Source organism: Athene noctua, chromosome 1 (genome assembly GCF_965140245.1).
Source record: "Athene noctua chromosome 1, bAthNoc1.hap1.1, whole genome shotgun sequence".
In the NCBI taxonomy this organism is placed as follows: domain Eukaryota; kingdom Metazoa; phylum Chordata; class Aves; order Strigiformes; family Strigidae; genus Athene; species Athene noctua.
Window position 1 is genome coordinate 7,768,056 of NC_134037.1, and position 18,623 is coordinate 7,786,678.

An 18,623-nucleotide genomic window follows, 5' to 3' on the forward strand; every position below is an offset into this window, starting at 1 on the left:
AGGTGTGGCAAAGAAAACAGGGAGGAAGAAATGGCAGTGACATTGTCATGGTTGTTCAGTGTCTGGTGTCCTATATGGTCCCAGAAATAAGTGGAAGACAGGGACACTTTGGGGACTCAGAGAGGAGTTTTTCGGAGCATGGTCTGGCTAAACATTTTTGTAGAACCAGGAGATGGCAAAAAGGCCCTAAGGAAGAACCATTCCTTCTCCATTCCAGCTTTCTTCCCTAACTCATGGTCTCTGAGTTTCTCTTGCAACTCAACACCACCCTTTTCCTCTCCCCTTCCTTTCCATGGAGGAGAAAACCCTCAGAATCACAGAATTCTAGGTTGGAAAGGACCCTGGAGATCATCTAGTTCAGCCGTTCGCCTAGCACAGTTCCCACCTACAGCAGATCCTTAAGCTCTAAATTGACCCAACTCTTGAACCCCTCCAGGGATGGGGACTCCACCACCTCCCTGGGCAGCCCATTCCTCCTGCAAGCCCTTCTATTATGCCAGGAATGGGAAGGCACTGATGATCCTGTGCTTCATACATTAATGTCTAGGAGATGAGGACTGAACTATTAACCTGGTCATTTGAGTGAAGAGTGAACATCTCTAGACAATCATCTCTCTGCAAACGGAGGCTCCAGTAAGACGTCTTTATCCCATTTGGATTGCAAACTCATGGGAGTAGCACAGTCACTTCAAGAACTTATATTATTGACACAGAGTCTCATATTTTCATTATTATATTGCTTCACTACTATAATAAGATGTCTGGCTCTGTGGAAAATCTCTTTCAAAGCTTGCTGTGCCAGATGATGCCACCGTTGCCCATTCACTATTTGTCACCATCCTTTATGCTTCCCTGTAGCTTTTCCAGAGGAAGGGTTTAACCAAGTGCTCTCCCATCACCTCCTGACAGAGCCAGGCAGCTTGTGCACAAACATCCTCACTGCTCATTCAAACTACTCCAGATAAACACCGTCGTTGACTTAAGGAGTTCTCAGGCAATCCCTCGCTTATGGACAGAGTTGTGGAGGTTCTAGAAAACACCTGGGACACGGACATTTTCCAGCAGCTCAGTAGTTTGCCTAGGAAACCACTGTCCATGGAGTTAGTTACAGCACCCAGGTACTATGTAGATAAATGTCTGGTGTACTGGGCAGAGAAAGGAGGGTTTCTGAAGGAGGACCTCAGCCCTCTGTTCTGCCTGGGGTGGTTGGTGCCACTACGGTCCCACTTGGCCACGGTGGCTTGTGGCTACTGGGAGGTACAGTCAATTTAAATCAGGTTGTGTCTCTCCCTGAAAAGCAAATGGTAAAACCACACTCAAATGTGACTTGTTGAATGGCAACCAACAGAACAAAACTCCCCAGACAGCTGCTTTGCCAAGCGTTCCCTTTTCGACAGGCAGCTGGAATTGATAAAGCCATAATCGCTCCTTCCACTTCAGAGAGCATCGCAGGGAGGGGTGCACAGAAAGCAGCCTCTGTCCTACCTGGTGGGCGCAAGAGTCTCATGCAAAGATCTTTGAGTGGAACTGGCACAAGGATGTAGAGAAAACTTTTTCTTTTTCTTTTTTTTTTTTTTTTAACATCAGCAATTATCACGTCACCTAAATCTCTTGGTCCCTCTGCACCTTCCCAAGCCTCAGTCCTGCTGGTCATGCCTGTAGGAGCCCCATGTTGCTCCTCCATGCGTGGCACAGATGCTCAGCAGCCGGTGGTTTGGCTGCCACAGGAGCCCCAGAATCAGGCTGGTTTTGTAGGAAACAATGGCATTGTTGCCACTGAAACAAACATCCTGGTGGCCCATTTGTGTTTATCTGGTATTTCCATTCTCTGCTGATTAACCCAGCCAAGCGGGGTCTTCATGTGGTAATTACAGCACAGCTCATTTGTGTGTGTTTTACAATGGTGTTGATATAATCCCACTAGAGCACCCCAAGCATGTGCAAGGAGTTCCCACCAGAAATCTAAATAACGCCCCAGTGCTGCTGACAGCTTAATAACATGACAAAGTTCAGTCTCGCTGGATGTCAGGGACAGGAATGCAGCTCAGGCTGCTCTGACCTGGAGCTTTCAAAATACCGTACAGCTGAGGCTGAGCGTTTGACAAATAACCTTTTCTTTGCCTGTTCGAATCCATCAGACCTTACCAGGTGCCATGGAGAGGCCACATGCCACTGTTAAAATGTTAAATTGAGTGGCACGGCCATCGAAAGCTCTGGGGAGGGACATTTATCTTTATTATTATTGTTATTAATAATGCAGATATTGCTGTGCGTTGCATTCCAAGGTATTTTTGCAGCACTAAATCATCCAAACGCCCATCGACGGCCCTGATAAATCACACAATAAACCAAAATTCAATACAGCTGTCAGCCCAGACCCCAAGCAAAATCTCAGTGAGCTTAATTGTAAAGTTCAGGCGGGGACTGGGCCTTTTTGTGAGGGGACGAGCAGCAGCATGGCACTGCCATTTCAGGCACTCGGGCAAGGCTGTATCAACCCTCTCCTCCTACTCCTCAGCATCTCAGCACTGCCACAAGCAGCAGGATGGGGACAGCTGCTCATAACAACATTTCTCATTGTTTTCCTCTTTCTGCTTTTCCACACTGTTTCTCTACTTCTTCCTATTTAAAGCTGCTTATCTCCATTTTTATTATTTCTGCTTCTCCTTTTGCTCTTCTCTTTTCCTCACATTCTTTCCCTCTCCCCCATCACTTGCCTTCTATCTCACCATCCCTCTTTTGCTCTTTCCCTCTTCTTCCCCTCCCAATCCCCCCCATCAAAGCGAGGAAACCGTAACCCAAAGGAAGAACAAGAATTGAACCTGTGCCAATGCAATGGGCCAAGAGGCTACATATGGAACCAGCAAATCACAGAGCCATGAAGGATGTTAGTGATTTAAAGTTATGTATATTGAAGTCTGGATCTTAAAATGAATCCATAATGGTAGAGGTAACTAATGGAGAGACTTAACTGACAGCAAGCAGAGTTTTTTCTTCAACATTGTTATGTTCCCACAAACTCCTCTTTTCCAGTCCCCACCCTTCCCCTGCTCCCCTTTCTGATTATTAGTTCAGCATCCACGTTGACAGTGAAAAGCTAAAGCTGCTGCTTTATGAATAAAGTTTTAAGCCCATACACCATAAATATGAGTGCTACTCCGGCTGGATCAGAGCAAGGCATCCAACTGGCTCTGACAGCCACAGGGCTTACCTTGGGGAATCGTGCCCCACAAAAAGGGGTAGTGAATTTTCCCAGCCAAACAGGCATGGCAGCACAACTCTCACTGCGGTGTGATAAATAACCTCCCTAGGACTCGGGCTTCAACAGAGACACAGTGCTAAAGCCAGCCAGTCCCCTGTGACAGCTCAAATACCAGCTGCACTGATTTTCTGTGATTATTACAGATACCCTGAATTAAAATGCCACTTGGAGGGAAGGATGCCACCGTACATGTATACACACACGTATAAACAGATGTATACACGTGAGTATGCATACAGATGCACGCACACAACACATTATACAAGGAAATGCTACACTAAAACATTATGATACTTGCAAAGCCAAACAATCTGAACTGAGGAAAGACCAAATACTGCTCAACTGAGACAAATTTGCTGCTTTTTATGGTGGCACTGGGACCTGAGGTGGCAACAGTTGAAGTGCAGGAGCTCTGAGCACTCCCAGCTGCACCTGAAAGCAGTGGGAACCTAACCCAAGTATCTGCCTTTACTACTCAGTATATACACACCATACATATATAAATGTATGTATGTCTAGACTGTGAGAGCCCTCTTGGGTCAGGCCACCTCACACCCTCCCAAACTAATCTGTCCCCAGCATTGTTTGGGAGTTTATTTGTCCAGAGTTTGTTTCTAATACGCGGTTTGCAGGCAGCCATCCAGTTTAGGAGGGTAAAACCAGTATGGACAAGAACCATTTTGTGCCAGTTTGTCCTAGAGACTGGGAATTTTCCCAGCACGTTGAATTTATTGGTACAGCAGTACCCAGAAATCACTGTGCAGTGAAATGTACTGTGAAAAATCATGTCTTAAATAGGTGATACTGAGCAGCCAAAGTGAAGAGAAAAACTCGTATCTGAAGTTCTCACGCTGTGAAACATCATCCTGTCCCCCTTAGGGATACACAGAGTGATCTAATGAATGTTTGTGAAGCAGTTACAAATGTCACTGTTGCAGAAAGCACATGATACCACGACTATTTTAAAGAGCTTCCTAACAGACTGAATAATAAGGAATAAAGAAGGCCCAGCACCACCCGTTGCCAAGAAAACAAATTGCATCACCCATTCAGGGCACCGAACAGGGCAGGACCTGCACAGGATGTGGTACACGAGCTGATGAAAGCTGGTACCACAACCCACTCACACGAGGAGGTGAACGAGGAATTCACGGGTGACCTGAACTCCAGCAAGTTCTGAAAAGTCTTGCCCTTGGCACCAGTAATGATCTTTAATGTTGTTTTAACAAAGGGTTGAGGGAAGGGGGACTTCTCGCAAGATGTTCTCACACTCTCAGTGAATATACTTCCATCCAGCTTTTCCCCAGAACTGTGGCTTTCAATGCAAGGGAACCAGAAGAAATCTCCCGTATTATCTCTGCCTTAGAAATCAGGAGCATAAGGGTTACTTAAGCACTAAAGAAAACACCCTTGCTTTTTGTTTTTGGCAATTTAGGCTTTCCAGACTGCTGCACCTTCTTCCCTATGGCATGAAATTCCCCTCAAATTCCACAATGCTGATTTAAGGAGAAAAACAGATTAAAGCCTCTGGACTGTACACACAACACACAAGAGAGAAGGACTGTGTTTCCATCTAGCTGCTGAACAACAGGGCAGATTGGAGACTGGCCACCAGCTCCTGGCATTGCCGCATTCCGCCCTGGGATGATGGTGCTGGAAGAGCCGGTTGCAGTCCTGCTGTGGAGCAACTAGACTGCGGGTTTTTCCTTTTCCTCCAGGCTTCACCAGAGAAAGGCTAGATACTGTTAGCGGTGGCTGAATATTGGCCAGATTATGGGGCATGTGGGTATAGCCTATATTTATTTTTTTTAAGTATATATTTGTTTGATGTTTTGCAAGCATCTGCTTAAGATTTCTGTGCTTATCTAACGGGAGGAAAGAGCCCATTCTTCCCAAAGCCAATTCAGTGCAAGAAAATGTCATAACACTGCTGGGCCCCTTTGTTTCATCCTTCGCCAGAGGGACTCCATAGTTCCTTTGCTACTTCTTGGAAAGCCAAGAGCAGTGGCTGGCAATTAAAGGCATCTGCTGGGCTCATGAAAGGAAAGGCACGCACGATATGAAGGATGGATGACACCTGAAATGTCTAAACTCTTGCCTGGCGCAGACTGGACTGATTGCAGCATGTCTAGCAGGATGTGTAGAGTGTTACAGCAGGTATTGAGATAAAAAAGAAAAACCAAACTAAACCCTCCTTGACAAAGTTTCCCCCCACCCCATCCCTGAAGGAAGAGGTGCCAGCAGCTCCATGGAGCCCGCTAAGGACTTTATTTTTTTACATGGCAAGCAAGGAGAGACAGCAGTACAAATCCCCACCAGATAGAGCGATTAGCTGGGTAGAAGTGATCCTTCAGAGACCAAATGACCAAAAAAATGACCAGCAGCATAGAGACACGGCTGTGGAAAGGGGGAAGCTTTGGATTGTTCAGAGCAGATGCATAAGGAGTGATAAAATAAAGACAGGAAAAATGATGAGTGATCCAAGTTGTTACCTCATTTTTCACCATTCAGTTCTGCAATCACAATCACTCACGCACAGAAACTTCTTTTTTCACACAGTGCCTAATGGATCTGGTGCATTCACTACCAAAAATATCACCCAGACCAGTGTCCAGAGAGCCTGAGATCAGCCTCGGGTTTGTTTGTACAATGAGAGAAGCCATAGCTATAGGTAACTATTTTTAATTAAATAAACATCAGAAAAAAGCAACATGAGCGTGGAACATTTTTTGGGTGTGGTCACTCTGTTAAACCCCAAGGTCTGGGGCTCCTGGCACTACCCTTTGAAGCATTCAGTGCCAGCCACTTTCAGAGTTGCTCATCGGGATGACACGGTCTCCTGCGTGTGGTTCTGGCAACGCAGGGACATGATGGAGCCGTGCAAGGTGTGGGTTTCTACAAGAAAATGCACAGCAGTGTTACCAGTCAGCCACAGCAGTGCTGGCCATGGCCACCTCTCATGCAGCTGAGTGACCAAACAGCAAAGGTTTGTTTGCTCACTCAGCAAAAAATTCAGGACTGGTTACAAATTAGGCAAAAAAAGGGATTGCATTACCTTATTTATTCGTTCTTTGATATGCCCGATGGTGAGTTTTGCAGATGCCCTTGTTTTCCTCCATACTGCCATGATAAAAGAGGAAGGGAGAGACCATGTCTGCTACAAAGGTGCACCTGGGTGCTTGTGCACTGAGAGCTTAGTCCAAAAGCAATCAGCTGAGGCCCTGGACAACAGAATAGCTACTTCAGCACTAGTTAAAGCAGAAACATGAGGCTGACACCAGCTTAGGTTTGAAGTATTTGATACAAATTCTCATTTTTATATCTCACCTCACATGAAGAGAGATGTGGTACTAGAGCGATACGATTCAAAGGGTACAGTCTTTGGTGATCAGAAAAAAGTTGACAAGTAAACTGGGAGAAATCCTACTTGTTCCTCTCCAGTTGCAGCTGTTGAATGATGAACTTGTGTTATTTGAGATGGATAGTGATTCCCTGTCATTTGCTGCAAGAGGGACCCAGACTCTGTCTCCAATGCCTCTCTGAAAGAGGTTTGCTTTGGGGAAGATAAATTCAAAAGGGGTTTTGGAATAAAATTTACAATACTTCACATTTGTGTATCCTAATATCAGAAAGGCCATTCTGGAGTGAGCCCACCCAGCCCTACCTCAGCTGTGTCGCAGAAACAAGGCAAGTGGAAACCTACTTCTTACTGGACCCTCTCCCAGCCCTGGTATTTAGGAACTTCTTGACCTGGAAATTGCATCCAAACTGTCATGTTTAACATTAATGGATCTGTTCTTCATGATGTTACCATATGCATATTTGAGCCCCATATTCATTTTGATCTGTACAGCATCCTCTAGCTCCAAAGCTTAACTATACACAGTGTAAAAAGGCACTTATTCCTGTTTGATTTAAACTTTGCTGCTTGATTATTTCATTAGGAACATGTAACCTGTGATATGAGCAACACTGAATAATCTTTCCCCATTTCAGCCCATCCATTATTTTATAGAGCTGTGTTATAACCCCAGCAGCTCTTTTTCGCCAGTTATCAGGCCTAGCATAAGGGACACAGCCAGCATAAAGATGAACCAATAACCAAATTATATTTGATACAAAAGGGCCAATACATGGGTGAGCGCTGGGGGTACAAACAAGTCAATCAGGTTATACATAACTGACATCGGTCCCAACGACACCGCACGACCAGCAATGGGTGGGATAACCAGTGAAATGCAGTCTCCCATAGAAGGGATGGGAGACAAACAGGTCAACAAGCCAAACACACAAGACCAAGGAAGCCACACACTGAATCTCTACACAGCCCGCGTTTACAAAAGCCAGACCTGAGTGGAGCCCAGTCCCAGGGAGGCGGGAGGTCCTTCCCCAACAGGGAACTCTGCACAGGGCACCCACCTCACACACAGACACTGCCCCTCCTGCCAGGGGTCCCAGCTTTATCCCTCAGTGGGACACCTGACCTTGGGTTACTCACTGCGGGACCCCTGGGGCTCACTGACCCAATGGCTCTGTCTGCCAGGCCGGCCCACCCTGGGGGGGAGCCTAAAGGGAACCTCACCCCCCTTTGGGAAGGGCTGGGGGAATCACCCAGATGTCAACCTTAACTTGGGGCTTGGGGTTGAAACCCCAGCATTTCAAGCTCTCAGTCCTGTGTGCTGTGCTTGGACACTGCCTTGGAGAGTGCTCTCCAGTCCAGGCTAGCACAGTACCACCAGCTGCATTGGCACCAATCCCTGGGGGACAGTGCATGAGCTACACCCTGGCTATGTTTCTTCTTCTTCTAGCACAGGTGTAGCTTACTTGTCCTTGCTGTCTTTCCCTTTATTTCTATTAAATCGATTTTTAGATCCAGTGTAAGTATAGCTGTATTCAAGCTATGAGCACAAATTTTTTTTTTTCAGCCAAGGGAATGTTGCCTGTTTAAAAGAAAAAAAAAAAAATTAAACAAAATTCAGGAATAACCCAATGAGAAAATAAACCACTTTTATTCAAATTATCAGGTGTTAATCACTCTTGGAATATAAATTTATAAGCATCTCCAATTTAGGAAGATGGATTTCTACATTTAACACATACTCATTTGAAGGATACAAAAGAAACTTTTGCTTATTTATCCAAAAGCCTAAAATGAAACAATAAGCTACATTTTAATAAGATACTTTTTTGCTTTTAAAAATTAAACTGTTTCTTCAATAATAAAATATACTACCTATTATACAAAAAGAACATTAATTTTATTCACAGTTGACAGAGTACAGCCACACACTCATAATATTACAGGTGAACTGCAATGACATTTTAATTATACTGTTCCTATTATTATATGTTACGAAGGTTAGAGCGGCACACAAAGGCTCTAATCAGGCTTCTGTTGTGTTAGGAGCTGCACATACAGAGAAGAAATATTTAGTTCCTACCTTGAAAGGTTACAGTCTAATCTAAAATTACCCACTAACAGAGGATGTGCCTCAACTGAAAATCACAAGTATGTGAAGGGATTTATCCTGTCTGTCTTTCTTATCTGATGGATACCCCTGGAAACACACTTTTCACTGTCAACCACTATAAAATAGTTGTTTACAAATAAATGACTTTTCTTTGAAGTTTACCAGGTCCAAGTTTAAAGGTCATTCCTGCTTTCTCCTTAAGAGTTCCTGATTTTGCTTTTACCCAAGCAGTTCAGGGGGTGATAATCCCAACAGCCATCAGGTATTTCTGAGATTCATGACATTTTGGAGGAGAAAATCCAGTCTTGAACTTGGGTCTGGGCCAGTGCTCAAAAATTCAAGTGTCCTTTCAAATGAAGAGGTATCGTGCCAGATCATCATGTCATTGTTCACATCCCAAATTTTTATTTTTAATGTCATTGCAATTTTTAAGCCACTGCGGGTCATCTTAGGGCCATTCAGGTCTCTGTACAGGTTTCTTTCACACTGAAGATGGGAAACTTGCCCATATAGCTCTTAGGACTTCCAGACTGGCTCCTGCTATCCTCCCTCAGTGGAAGGACAGTACAGTGGGCTCCCCTTCTTCTCTTTCAACCTCACACCCACCTCAAAGTAACCAGGATTGTGCCTCAAATCAGTCAGGATTTCCTTTCACCCCTAAATCTCACTATGCAATTTGGTTTTGATCTTCAGGCTTTAGAACTGAGAACAGTCAGACTATAAAAATAGATCTATTGATCGTTAGTTCATAAGTTTCTAGGCAATATAGATTAGGACTCTTCAAATTAAATAAAAAAAAAAAAAAAAAAAAAGAGAGAGAAAAAAGGGGCGTTTACCAACATAGTTCTGAGGATTTGCACAGAAGATGACCCATTCTCCAGAAAGCGAAGTGAGCAGCTATGGGGAATGTGTTCACAGCCTCCGAAAAGAGGGTCATGTTCATGTGCAGTCAGTTTTGCACTAGGAAAGAGGGTTGGATTGGGGCTTGGGGTGGGTTTTTTACCCCAATTTCTTATGGTTAACAATGCCCAGTAATTTCCAGCACTAAACAATGCAACATACTCCTGGTTTATTTGAAACCCAAGGCTTGGACATAAAATGGCATTGGAAACGAGAAGTGAGGCAGCGTGGCAGCTCAGCACACTTAAGGGAACATTTTAAAGCCATTTAGCAGGAGTTTATTGCTTCAGCTCAAAGTCTTTGAGCATTCAAGCACGACAGGGTGTGCATTGTTGTGCCAGAATTGCCCGCCTTGGGTGTGTGTGGTGTGCGGCAAGGGGCCAAAGGCTGTGTTTAAACGCACCCGCACAAGAAATGAGATTTAGGCAGAACAAAGCCCACTCCTGTTGTGCCTCCCCGTGATTATAAAATAGATCTGTGTTGTTATAAATAGAAAATGACTGGTGACAAAGATGCTGCTTTGACTCACTTCTGAGGCCAAGCTCTTACGCTGCGGTTCCTGATGTCAGACCAATTTAGCGGCTGCGCTGCATTCAAACGTGTCTGGTTCAGGGTTAGCCAGTCCACGTCTCATGATGGCTTAATCTCATTTTATAACAGCAGGGGATTCACTGTGGTCCTTCACAAGCAACGCTATCCGTTCACCCAAGGATGGTCCTGGACGCCTTCCGAAATGCACCGTGCGCACTGAAAGACTCAGATTGCTAAACAGCAAATCACCCCGTCCTCCAAAGAGACTGCGAAACTATCCGGACCTGTGAACTGAGATCCTGCTTCTACACGAGTAAATGGTGCAGCTCTTGTTTATTCCAGTGGGAACAAAATCAAAGACACAGAAATAATAGTACTGTTTCAAGAGTCTAAGTTTTCCTCTTTATGCCACCTTCCATCCCAACACAGCATTATTGAATTAAATAATGCAGTTAAATAAGGTGAATATATATACATATAGTTTCTATGTTGTACAATCAGTAATTTAAAATAAAAGGAGATTGGAACAGAGTCTTAAATCCCTATTACAATTTCTGTAGTATTCTGTTTGTTTAGTCCAAAGCATGCTCCTTAAAACAAAACTTAATCTTCTTGCTTAAATTATTTAATCAGAATCACATTTCTCTCTATATTTTATACCATAGTTTATTCCCAAAGCTGGGGATAACCTCTCATTTCCTGAAAGCTCTTAAAAACTTCCTTAATGAAAAAGTAGAGAACTCAGCTGTTTGCAAATTCTGTTTACTTATCGCTTACTTCCAAACTAAAGTAGTTAATTTAATGAAGGGGCGGAAAAAAAAAAAAAAAAAAGTGAAAAAGAAAAAGATTAATGTGGTGCCCGTAGCCATTTCCCAAATTCTTCAGATTTAATAGACCTAGGGAGACAGGGAAAGAGCAACTTCTCAGCAGTGTAGCAGAATGACCCTGTGAAATCTAAGTGATTCTGGGAATTAAAGGATGTTCGCTCCTGCTATGGTTCTACACTGCAAACTGCTTTTAGGGCTCCCAGTAGTACCCATTAGCAATAGCCAAGCTTTTCTGTTTTAATTTAATTTAATTTAATTTCCACCAACAAATTCCACCCTGTGGTGAGAATTGACAGTATCATGTTGAGAACCATTAAAGCATATTTGGATTGTTTTTACTCCATGTATATATAAAAAAAAAAATTCCCCCACCCTTCTTAGTTTTCTTTAGACAAGCCACTTCATAATAAGAGTGAGGCAGACACAATGGAGGCATCGTTATACTGTGGGATACCACCATAGGGAGCGTGGTTGGAGATACAGCAGAACATGCCTTGGCATTACACTGCCAACGTGGCCCGGACCCAGCTCCACTCCGAACCTCCCCACCATAAACCAGAACGGAGCCTGACAGCACTGGTGGTGTCCCTCCCTCCAGCTGCCGCCGGGACAGAGCTGGGTGCCCTGTCCTGCTTCTGTAGGAAGACTCTATATATCGCTGCTGCTTCCTTTTCTCCTTGAGTGTTTTCTGCTCTCTGAGGACATCTTCACGCTTGAAACATCTTCGTGCTTATGTAGCCTTGGGCACTACTGGGAATTCCTATTGGGAATTCCCCCACTGGGAATTCTGCCACTGGATTTCAAAGGAAAGAGAATTATAATGCTCTTCATTAATATAGGCTTTTCTGTCATGACTTTTAGGCCCCTATCCAGGCAAGCAGGCAAGCACATGTTTAACATTAAACACATGAGTAGCCTCTATTCACACGCTGGAAGCTAGAAATGCTCATTAGCGCTGGATCATGGCCCCAGCTGAGCTGCTAACACACTTCAGCTAGAGAGCTGGGCCGGAGAAAAGGTGGCACTGAATCCTTTCATCGTAGTTGCACCACGGCTGGCTGAGCAGCTGCGGCGTTTCCCATCGGAGCGCTGCTGCTCCAGCGGCGATGGGTCGTCCGGTTGGCAGCAGAGGCACGACCTGCTGAGCCGCGACAATGTCATCATTCAGAGCGGGTTAGTTGATGAGCACAGCTCAAAATACACCACATTCAAGTGCATCCTCTGGAGTATTTTGAGCTTTAGCATCTCTACAATACATGGTGAAAGGGGAATGATTTGGGGCAACAGGGGAATAACATGATTGCTGCGGTCTCTGAGATGCTGCTGAGTCCTGTCACGCTGCGTGGTGAGCGCCGGAGAAATTACACGGGGCTCTTCAGACCTTTACATCACACGTTAAAACATGGACGGAACAAGCTTTGAAAATCAGTGCTGGATGGGGTCTCTGTGCTTTCCTAGGGCTGGAGTGTTGCTTGGGATGTGGGGCAAGGAAATAAAACAGATTAATGTTTTTTGTTTTCCCTGCACATGAGCTAGAAGAAAAAGGCAACAGGACCCCTCTTTTCCCTGCCTAGCACTGGGTTAGTGGGCTGTCATAGTTTGTTGTCAGTAGAAACCAACAGATCCCTCCTGGCCAAGGAAAAGGGAAAATTTGTGACTCAGAGGGAACATCTTCATTCATCCTGGGGAAATCCCTAGGCAAAGTCACCTTAAACATGGTGGCTTGCTCAGGTCTGTGCCGAAAATCACATTCCAGACTAAACAGTCTATCACTCTTGGTTAAAGTATCCCAGATGAAAAGACACTTTTTTTCCTTTTTTTTTTTTAATGCTTTTAATACTGTTTTCTCCAAAAAAATCATTACCTCCTTCAACTTCTCAACAAGTATAAGCTTCACAGCTTTCCTGCCTCCTCTGGAATTACTAGGTCATTGCAGACATCAAAATTAATGAAGAGATGAAAGATTCAGCAGAAAGGCAAAATCTTACTGGAAAAATATTTCTTAATATCAAAACCAATTCAAGAATAATGAATATTTCTAGCAGAATAATAAACAAAGGCAAACTGCCTGATGCTTAAAAGAATACACATGGAGGAGGACATGAGATTTGGGAGCTATTTTTTTTTTTAAAGCACAAATTCATTTTAAAAAGTTAATGTTTCCGTGTGCTTCTGGGGCTTTACAGAAGTGGGATTTCCACTGCCTATGTTTTTGTAATACCTTAAACTCAGCTAATTAGCCAAAATTCATCAGTGCAGCAAGGGAGCTCTCTCTGCTTGTGGGAGCAGTGCTGCAAGCAGAGGCCTTTGGATTTCATCCCCCAAGACGGATGGGTTGTGCTGAAACCCTGTTCCCCATGTGCCCATCCATGAGCACCCTGCTACTTAGCACTGAGAAAATGGCAGAATTATTATGGCTGACTTGGAGATGACTTTGAGCAAGGCTGAGAGAGGACGAAAGGTATCTGGGGATTAAAACAAAATAAATCTGTATTCAAAATAAATGCTATGCGCAATTCAGCTGATCTTTCTTGTAGGAAACAAAGATGTCTAGCTTCTTTGTGATGCAGGCTACCATTCCTCCCTGGAAGTGGCTTTTCAGCTGAACATAGGAGAAGAGCTGGTAACCTGTAGCTCCATATTCCCCACTAGTCTTGAGAAAACAATATCGTTATATGAATTTTCTATTGGAAAAAAATGTTTGTCAGAAGCTCTCTTTTAAATAGTCTTACCTGCACAACAAGATGACCTCTTGGCAATTTAGTCTAACAGAAAATAAGAAAATAAGAGTAACTAATATATGGGATCCTCTAGCACTCCCATACCACTGCTAATAGAAGAAAAATCAATATTAGATCCAATATGAATGGAGTGTTGGATTGACTGAACAGGGAGCTTTGAAATAAATATCTAAGAAATGTTTGGATGAAATGGACATCTTTACAGACATTTGGTCTGCATTTCTGAAATGTAGATGATTAAATCCATATTGTTGGCTTCTTCCCCCTCTGCACTATGTCTTTCTTTACATCTTGCAAAAAATTTATGAACAAAGTTATTGTAAATCTGCAATGTCTGTCTTGTCACTTAGATTCTTTTCAGAAATGCTGGCTTGCCAATGTAGATATACAATCCTGTATGATTAATATTTATTACTTATAATTCTAACTACAATGGAAGGTCACCAAAAATACCCTGCCTAAAGGGGTCTGGAGCCCTTTAAAATCTCACTGGTGATGGATCCTGAGTCTTGAGAACTGAGCTCAAAAATCGTAGCAAAACACTTTTCTATGTAGGATTTCCAGTATTTCCTGCTTATGACTATGGCTAAAGCCAAAATGCACAAAGGTGAGTGAAAGTTACAGATCTGAAAACAGGAGCTTGGATTTCAAACCCAAACTAAGGTCAGGGAATGCCTGAACCTGTCCGTAATCTTGGATCAGCCTATAATAGAGCTATGAGTAAGATGCAAAGTTGGGATGCATAGTGAGACTTGAATTCACACAGAACGGGCACTGAGCTGAAAACTGCTTAATTTTCCTCTTATTCTTTCTCATATCCATGCATACTTTATAACTAGATTTTGGGAGGGGGGTGTTGGAAAAATGGCAATATTTAAGGACTTCTTATTCATTAATCAACCTTGGGGATATATAGGTTTTATAATGAAATCCTTAAAAGATTTTAAGAACATGCAAATCATCTTATGAAAGATTCTTTTTCTTTTTGGTATATATTTTATAATATTTTTTAAAAACAGATGCAATTTGAAGTTGCTGAGATCAACTGTGTTTTGACCCTCTTCTAGCAAAACTAAAGTAAGACACAGAACATTTCAGAGCCAGGGGATTCAGCATATTGGTGAAGATTCACAGAGATGGAAGAAATCAGGACAGACCCTGAACTGCTTCATTTACCCTGCCATACATCTGCTGCATGTTTGGACACCCTTCTTTAAGGAGCTAAATATAATAAGCACAGAGCAAGAATCTGCATCTGCCTCTGCATCTTCATCCAGAAATCCACTGCAACTGTGATTAAGCAAAGCCACTAATTGAAGTACAAACCTGGAAAAAGACAACCGAGACAAATGTAGATGCTGTTGATCGGCATGGTCCTAACCAAATCATAGTGAAAGTAAAAGAAGACCAGTGACAATTAATCAGATAGAAGACTTTTCACTAAAAACTAATTAGCAGAGCATGGCTAATAACACTTTTCTAAGCAGACAGAGCCATCCTGACCAGCGTGCTGAGTGAAAACAAAACCAGAAAGACAGAGGAAAGGACTGAGTCAATTAAAATAAATAAATAAATAATTGCCTTAATTTACACCAAAAAAAAAAAAAAAATCACAAATAATTCCAATCTCATGAAGAAATGTTTTTAACAAGCCACATGTGCTTGTGCAGACACTTCTAATCGCATTAGATTTTTCTGGCTGCTATTAGTGTTCTCTGAGCCAGTTGATTTCTCAGCAATATTTTAAAGAGTGCAGGCCTTTGCCCTCCAGTCCAGCCGTTGTTAAAATAGCCCATTCTAGGAGAAGACTTGGGAGTTCATGCGTTTTCTTCCAAGGTTTTGAAAGTTCGCAGCAGATTGACCACTGCATGTGAAACAATAGTCAACCACAAACTATCTTCACAGTCAACGGGCAACATTCTGCTCCCAGCTGGGTGTGTGTGGAAAGTGGAATAATCCCACCAAAGCAACAGGATGGCTTCGGAGTGTCATCAGCACCACACGGCAGAGGCTGGCTTTCCATGCTGTCTACAGTCCTCCAGCTCTCTGACTGCAAACAAGCCTGCTGCGAGGTTCCCCTCAGCCACAGCTCACCAAATTGGGGTTCCCCTCAAATCAGTGCAGCTCTAGAAGCTCTGATCAGAAGGGGAGCCACATTGGGTCACAGCTCAGATTTATTTTATCTTTGAAAACAATGATAAATCCCCCCCGAACTGAAAATCGCGAGCCATGTGCGCTGCTGTACCTATTGGGGCGCGTGAGTTTCATGCAAAAGAGCTGTCATTCTGTATTTGCTAAAGTAGCATGCGAATAATCACTAGTATAAAGCAGATTGTGTCAGGCAGATGCTACAGACAGAACAAAATAATCAGTTTTAGCAAACAATCCTAATCCAGAATTGTGTAACCCAGATCAGTAAACCCTGGAGGAGTGGGACTAAGGCATCATGCATGGATTTCTGCTAGCATACTTGCTGAATTTCTGGCTGGGAATGTGCCTCTCTCTGGTTTAGTCTTCCCTTTTTGAGGCTCTCAAAGCAAACTTCTCCTGGGGTGAGATGATGAGCGCTTGAAAGTGACCCATCTGGAGCCCAACGCGAAGAAAGTGCTTCCGCTGCCTGGAATTCATGTGCAGCAACAGCTTTCTCCTGCCTATCCAAGTTTCCCAAGATAGCAATTATAAAGGAACTGGCAACCATACAGTCAAGATGACAATATCCTCCGTGGTTTGGTTAGCTGTGCCAATTCCCTCTATCGTTGGAGTCGATATGCTGCCCCCATTATTGCTACTTCTGTGTGTCTCTACCAACTAGCAGATCCACTGGGCATTTTGGCACTAGCCCCACTCTTCCAAGGGCTGCCTGCTCAATTGCTCATTCACTCTCTTTTGCTTTAGACATTCGGATCCAACAGCATCATGCAAATTTTATGCAAAGTAGCATCTGCAAGTCTGACATATTCACTCAGGCTTCCCCCTCTTGCGCCAAGTTAAAAATACCCTATAAACTCTTGGGCCTGCTAAAACAGAATATGCATTCAGAAAGGCTTTTTAAATATATCTGCTAAGAGCATTTCTCCTTTGGGGTCAAAATCTTTTTTTCCACCCTCTCTCTCTCTCACTCTCATATTTTGCTTCTGCCTCAAGGATCTCAATAGCACTGGGGGAAAAAGCATCCTCGAAATAACCTGCAGAAGAACCAGTTCTATATGTCCCTAACTCTTTTACTTGAAATTTCAGCTAATATCCTATCTTTAAAACTCCAGAGAATACCGGTGGTGATATACACCCAACATGAAACAAGAAAGTAGTAAAGTGGACTCATTTCCAATACTGATTGGGAATAATACTAGTTGAGCCAGATCTTAGGTTCAGATTTCAAAGGGTCTCCACCCCCCACACTAGAGCTGCCTTCTCTTTTCTCCAGGGAGAAGTAGATTTGTCTAACCAATACACTTGAACAGGTGAAGTCATAGGGATGCCAACCAGATAGCGTAATGATAAAGTATATGTTAAGGCAACAAGGAGAAGAGTCTGTAAAAGGGGATGTTGAGCCACCACTGAGGTCAGTTAGGACTTGCTGAGCCGCTTGGCCACATCTGCGTAGGCTTGCTCAATTTCTTTGTCTGCTGCACAGGTGTTGGTGAATTCATCCCTGGCATACGCGTTCTTCAGGTACCGCCACAGCCCTGTCATCTCTGCCGGGAACTCAAAGTTGCGGTATTTCTTTGCAACAATCTAAACCAAAGATAAAAGAGGGGAAAAAAAATCATCTTGCTAGTGATACATCTCCAGATTCCTGCTTTTAGAGAGCTTCTTACTCTTTCTTGGCAAAGGAAAGAAATGCTTAAAGACTTGGGCTTAGAAAAGCCTGAAAAGTGAGTGTTGGCTCTCCCCTTTCTTGCAAGGATACTGCTTGGCCTAATGAAACTCTAAATCAGTGGCCTGGCTACTGTTACCAGATTATCACTTTTATGGTAACTGAATTTCACTAATTTTATACCATATTGGTTTTTGGTGGTTTTTACCAGTCATGTGTACATCACTTAAAGCTGAGACGTCACATAAGAGCTGATTAGCTGACTCATAAAAAGCAGGATAGATTTAAGAGAAAGGCATTAGTAGCAATTATATATAATATATATAATGATATATTTTCATGTTAACTATTATATTTATATTTGACATAATATTATATTTATATTGCATTTCCATTTTTAATCTAAGTAATATATTTTGCCTAGCTAATGGTGTCAGAGGATGTAACCATCTACAGCTGTTGGAAGGCTGTATCCATGTTCATGCAAAGGAAAAATTCAGGGTGGTATGGGTACCATGATTGAGAAACCAAGATGATTTAGCAGACATTAGAAACAGGAGTATTAGGATAAACTGGTGGGGGGGAAATGGTTATTTCAAGACTTGTTAGACTAGGAAATTGTCTATCAAGGGAAATTTTCGATTTCTAAGAACACTCAGGCCCTTATTCAGGAAAATAGTTAAGTGCAAACTTAATTTTAAGCACCTGTATAGTCCTACTGAAGTCACTGGGACTAATCTGTGCTTAAGGCGAGTTGGTTGGTTAAGAAGCTTGCTGGATTGGGATATTTCAGTTTTCCTGTAAGAATATACCATATAGAATAATCCTGTGGTGACAGAATGAACTAGCTGATAGGAAGGGATGGATTAGCTGATTTAATGAGTGCTTCCAATCTCTAATTTTTCTGACAGTATAAAATTGTTCTTGGGCATAAATTACATACATATGTGCGACAGAGTTCCCCTTTATTTTTGAAGCACATGGTAGAGCTGTTTTCCATCTCAGATTTCTTAGGACAGTCATGTTCTCAGAAATGACTGTGATTTGTTTTTATTACCAGGATCCACTTGGTAT

The 18,623-nt window shown here is 43.0% G+C and overlaps 1 protein-coding gene across 2 annotated transcripts in view; it reads right to left on the reverse strand.

Annotated features, from left to right (window-relative positions):
* Positions 1-8,252: 8,252 nt before the first annotated feature.
* CLIC5 (chloride intracellular channel 5) overlaps positions 8,253-18,623 on the reverse strand; it is an 83,533-nt gene continuing 73,162 nt past the window's right edge. For both annotated transcript variants that reach the window (XM_074895505.1, XM_074895507.1), the window contains exon 6: positions 8,253-17,467. In XM_074895505.1, coding sequence (XP_074751606.1) covers positions 17,300-17,467 — 168 coding nt within the window. In that variant the 3' untranslated portion in view covers positions 8,253-17,299. The remainder of the gene's footprint in view (positions 17,468-18,623) is intronic.